General features: G+C 49.6%; 1 protein-coding gene across 1 annotated transcript; it reads right to left on the reverse strand.

The window, feature by feature from the left end:
• Positions 1-868: 868 nt before the first annotated feature.
• LOC142568531 (uncharacterized) lies at positions 869-2,374 on the reverse strand. Its single transcript, XM_075678440.1, has 2 exons — positions 2,260-2,374; positions 869-1,315 (listed from the first exon to the last, which is right to left on the reverse strand). Exons 1-2 carry the CDS (start codon positions 2,302-2,304, stop codon positions 869-871), a joined length of 492 nt encoding a protein of 163 aa, XP_075534555.1. The 5' UTR covers positions 2,305-2,374.
• Between the last annotated feature and the right edge of the window lie 1,729 nt (positions 2,375-4,103).

Below are 4,103 nucleotides of genomic sequence, written 5' to 3' on the forward strand. Positions count from 1 at the left end.
ACGCGGAGCACTTAGATGTGTCAATTAATGATCAGAAGGACCTACTCTAACGACTCAATACGTTTGTAGAAAATCGTCAAAAGCGTTTCAGGGTCCCTTTAATAACCTGTAATGTGTTAGGTACAAGTCTCATTCACACTGGGTAGTCTCATGCAAGCAGACTACCCAGTGGCACAGGTAGTCTGCTTGCAAAGTCTTCAGCCAGCACATAACTAATGACCGAAGATAGCAGACAATTTGATTCACTGTGCATGTCCCATTGTTTATTGTGTGGCAGAATTCAACCTGCCAAAGGGGCCAAAGTAACGAATCAGAGCACTTTAATATATATATACACGGAAATTCAGAAGAACCTCGCGCTGAGCTGAAAAAACGGCAAAATGCACCTCGCAACCGAGCGATTGGCCCAACACGATTGAGAAGACTCCGATGTTCACCACGGACATTTCAGATTTGCAGTCCTCCGTTGTGTCGAGCGTCGCGCACCGACTGGCGACGACGACGAGCAACCGTGCGAGACGGTACAGCGTCCCGTACGTGCCTGTCGCCCAGCCGCTGAATACGAGCTCCTCGATGGCTGCTGTGCAGGACACCATGTCGGCCAGCAGTGGACAGTCGAGAACAGCTCGGCGACGCGGATCTGGCATTGCCGCGTAGCACCGCACTTTATCGCCTGAGCCACGGGCGCGTCGATCCAGATCTCTGAGTAGACGAGTGTGCGCATGGCGTCACACCTGTCCAACAGGTAGCACAGCATGCTCACGCTCGCGCTCGAGAAGTGCACGCTCACGATCTCCAGCTTGTCGAGCGTGGTCGCTGTGGAGCGGAGCGCGTCCATCAGGTCCCTGCTCGAGTAATCCAACAGGTGCTAGTGGAGCCTGACGTGGATAAGGTTGTCGGCAAACTGGAACTGCTTTGGTGGCATCCGTGATTCGCGCAGCTCCAGGAACTCGATGGAGCGGTGCTCCATCAGCGGACAATGAACCAGAATGAACGGGCACCTGCGCTGCTTGTTGGAAGCCAGAGCAACCATGCGTCCCCGCAGGGAAGCCAGGGCCAGCCGTGTTTCGCGTAGCTCGATGATAAGCCACAGGAAGTTGTTCCATGGGGACAGCTCCGCAAGGTTGAAGCACCCGTCGGTTCCGCTGGCCGTGCATGACTTGTCAAAGTCCTCCTGGTGATGGCTCAAGATGCTCCACACGCAGCGAAGGTTGGAGAAGAGCTGCTTGACCGACCGGCGCACGCTGGGACAGCTACTGACCAGGCACGCAGCAGTCTCTCGTAGGCGGCCGCTCCGTGGTCCTTTCATGCAGACCTGCGGTCAAACACCTGTCGTGCTCGCACTCCATTCTATGTTCACTTAGCACATTGCTAAAGCTTGGTTTGTGCCTCTTTTAAGAGTAAGCATCGCCAAGTAATTAACTATACAGCTATTGCCTAACATTCATCTTATATTTACAGAAAGCGTGTGTACTGCTTGTTGAAAAATGACTTGCCACTACTGAAACTAATGGCAGCCGGCGGGCTACTCGTGAGGTGACGATGTGCAGCATCTCTACTTAGATACTGCATATTATGGTAGCGAGGCATTGCGATGAAACCACAACTGGCGTTACGCAAATGAGGTGCGGGAAGCACGCGGATGCGACTGAAATCGTGCAGTGTGTCCTAGAATGTCAAAGCTTTGTCTACTCCGTCTCTTAGGCAGTTTGAAGTGTCAGAGAACGCCTCGAAGCCTCCACTGCACTAGTGTATGTGACGTTAAAAAGAGAAAAAATCACCGCAAGCGTTATATTTCTGTCTTCTTCCATGTCTTGCTGGAACATGATACGTTCTTCACGTCAGCCATAGCTATGTTCTTAGCTACTAACAGCGTAAATTCAAACGCGAACAAATCGAAAGGTACTAGGCTATGTACTTCTGTTTGCAGCTTCACATGCCTGTTTAACAGAACCCTAATTCCTGGACCACAGTGCACACTTGGGTCGACAGCATGCTTAAAGACTGGCTACAGCAAAAATGGCTTTCCGATTATTTTCTCTTGCTCGCACTTGCATTTATTCCGAAATGCCTCCCGCGTCTAGGACAGTAGTAATGCAGCTACCATTATAGTACGGGTGTACCTCGAGGTAGAATCGAATCCCCGACCTCGTGCTCAGAAGGAGAGCGCAATACAGCCACTAAGCCACCACGGCGTGTGAGAAAGCTTTTCGTAAACCACACTGAGTGACGAAGCAGAGAGTGAAGTAAAGGTCTTACGCTGTCGTTGGACCTTTGCCGTCGCGTCAGGTCCTTCGGCTTCATCCACCGCGTAGCTGAGCCGCATCTAGGTGTAGATGCAGTGCTGGACGAAATCCCTGGAACGGAGCTGGAACTTGGGTCGGGTGGTTCGCACGAGCATCTGCGCGATTCTGTGGGCACGCCTTGCCCGTGGCACGCTCTCTCGGGATTCCTTCGCGAGACGCGAGGTTGACTGCGCGACGGAACCGAAAATGATGAAGAACCGAACTGCCCAGAAGTGAAAGGCGCGCGTTCGAAAACGGGCGATTTTAAAATTTCATTTGCGAGCACAATAAGTGGGCAAGTTGTTATCGGCGCATTTATTTCCTAATTTATCATTAGTACAGGGGGAAGTCGCGGAGTGACAACAGCCATAGGTACCACCTAATAATACATTAAGAATATAGTAAATATTACATTATGGCAACATAGCAGTGGCAGACATCATATTACACAAAGTTAATGAAGCACATAGTCAAATACAAGAAGGGTGCTTACAATAACTGAAGTTCAAGTCAAACACAAGCAAATGAAATAGATACTGCGCATCCGTAAATAAAAATGTAGTAATTGACGCATTAAGTGAGCATAGGAATGACCTATGAAAGAACACGATATTGGTGTATCAGGGCATTGGAAAGAGAAATATGCTTTCAATGTGCTAAGCGCAATGAATAAGGACGGAGAAAGGCCCAAAAACCGCGACACAAGAGCGGGGCGTCTTTTTCTGTGCATGGTTTATTTTTCTATTCCCACGACTCAAGGCGGGACGCCAATGGAAGGAAGGCTGTGTGGGTAACGAGACTGGCCCGCTAGTCTACAATAGGGATCATATAAAGGTCTAACTTCCAAATAAGCGAGAATTGATCGTTCTACATTGTATTGGCGGCGAGGAGTTACGGAGTCGCCATCTATCGGAAGCGCCTCGCTGGTGTAGTATGAGGGATCACGCGGCGCCCTCCTCATAGGTTTTGCTGTCAGCGCTCACTGAAAACAGCACCCGCGAGCTCTCCCGGACATTTCTGTAGGTACTTTCGAAACGAGAGACGTTTTTTACTGTCTAAATAATAATCTTGGGCGAACTGAAAGCACACAATCGTTTACAGACGCTATCGCTTTACCGAATACGTACAGTGAACGCCACTGTGCGGGGTCGCCGCGATGAAGTCTCCCGAACCGGCTTCTTGCGTGAAAGGTAGGTAAACGCTGAGAGCAAACTATATGAAATATGTTCTTATAGTGTTTGTATAACTAAATGGAGCGTAATAGAACGACTCAATGCGGCGATCGCGCAGATTCGCAGCGACCGACTGCGCGTCTGCACGCTTGTCCGCGCACTGTTTCGCTTTCTCCGCACGCGCGTTTTTCGCACCGTGCCATGAGCTTTAGGCCGCAGAATATGAGCATTTGACAGTATACAAGCAACCATGGTTGCGTGGGCGCTATCAGCCTTTCAAAAATAATTTCATTGTAGAGACTTCGACGCCTACAGGGACTGTGATGTGCCGTCGCGACGATTCAATCTTTTTTTTCTTCTCAATTCTTTGACCTTTCAATATTATTTCTCGAGTTGCGTCGCACTGTATGTTTATCGGTGTTCTCAGCGTGCAATTTCCCGCTGCTCCTTTTTTGTAATCCAGTGCATTAATTCATAACACAAACATGACCATCTGCCATGCTTTCTTTAAATGTGCTTCTTACCGCTGCCTTTTCACTCCACTGAACTTGCCAGTATCTATAGCATCGACAAGTTCATAGACCAAACCGTCATGACATTAGTCGGTCAGCGGACTCGGGCGAGCGTCTCAGTGCGCGTTTTCAGA

This window comes from Dermacentor variabilis, unplaced genomic scaffold (genome assembly GCF_050947875.1).
Source record: "Dermacentor variabilis isolate Ectoservices unplaced genomic scaffold, ASM5094787v1 scaffold_20, whole genome shotgun sequence".
In the NCBI taxonomy this organism is placed as follows: domain Eukaryota; kingdom Metazoa; phylum Arthropoda; class Arachnida; order Ixodida; family Ixodidae; genus Dermacentor; species Dermacentor variabilis.

What these genes read in the sequence shown, in the direction of transcription:
- LOC142568531 (XM_075678440.1), bottom strand. Translation starts at nt 2,304, where the DNA reads ATGAAGCCGAAGGACCTGACGCGACGGCAAAGGTCCAACGACAGC. An exon ending in GGCAAAGGTCCAACGACAGC is followed by an intron (nt 1,316 to 2,259) that starts GTAAGACCTTTA and finishes GTTTGACCGCAG; the next exon opens with GTCTGCATGAAAGGACCACG.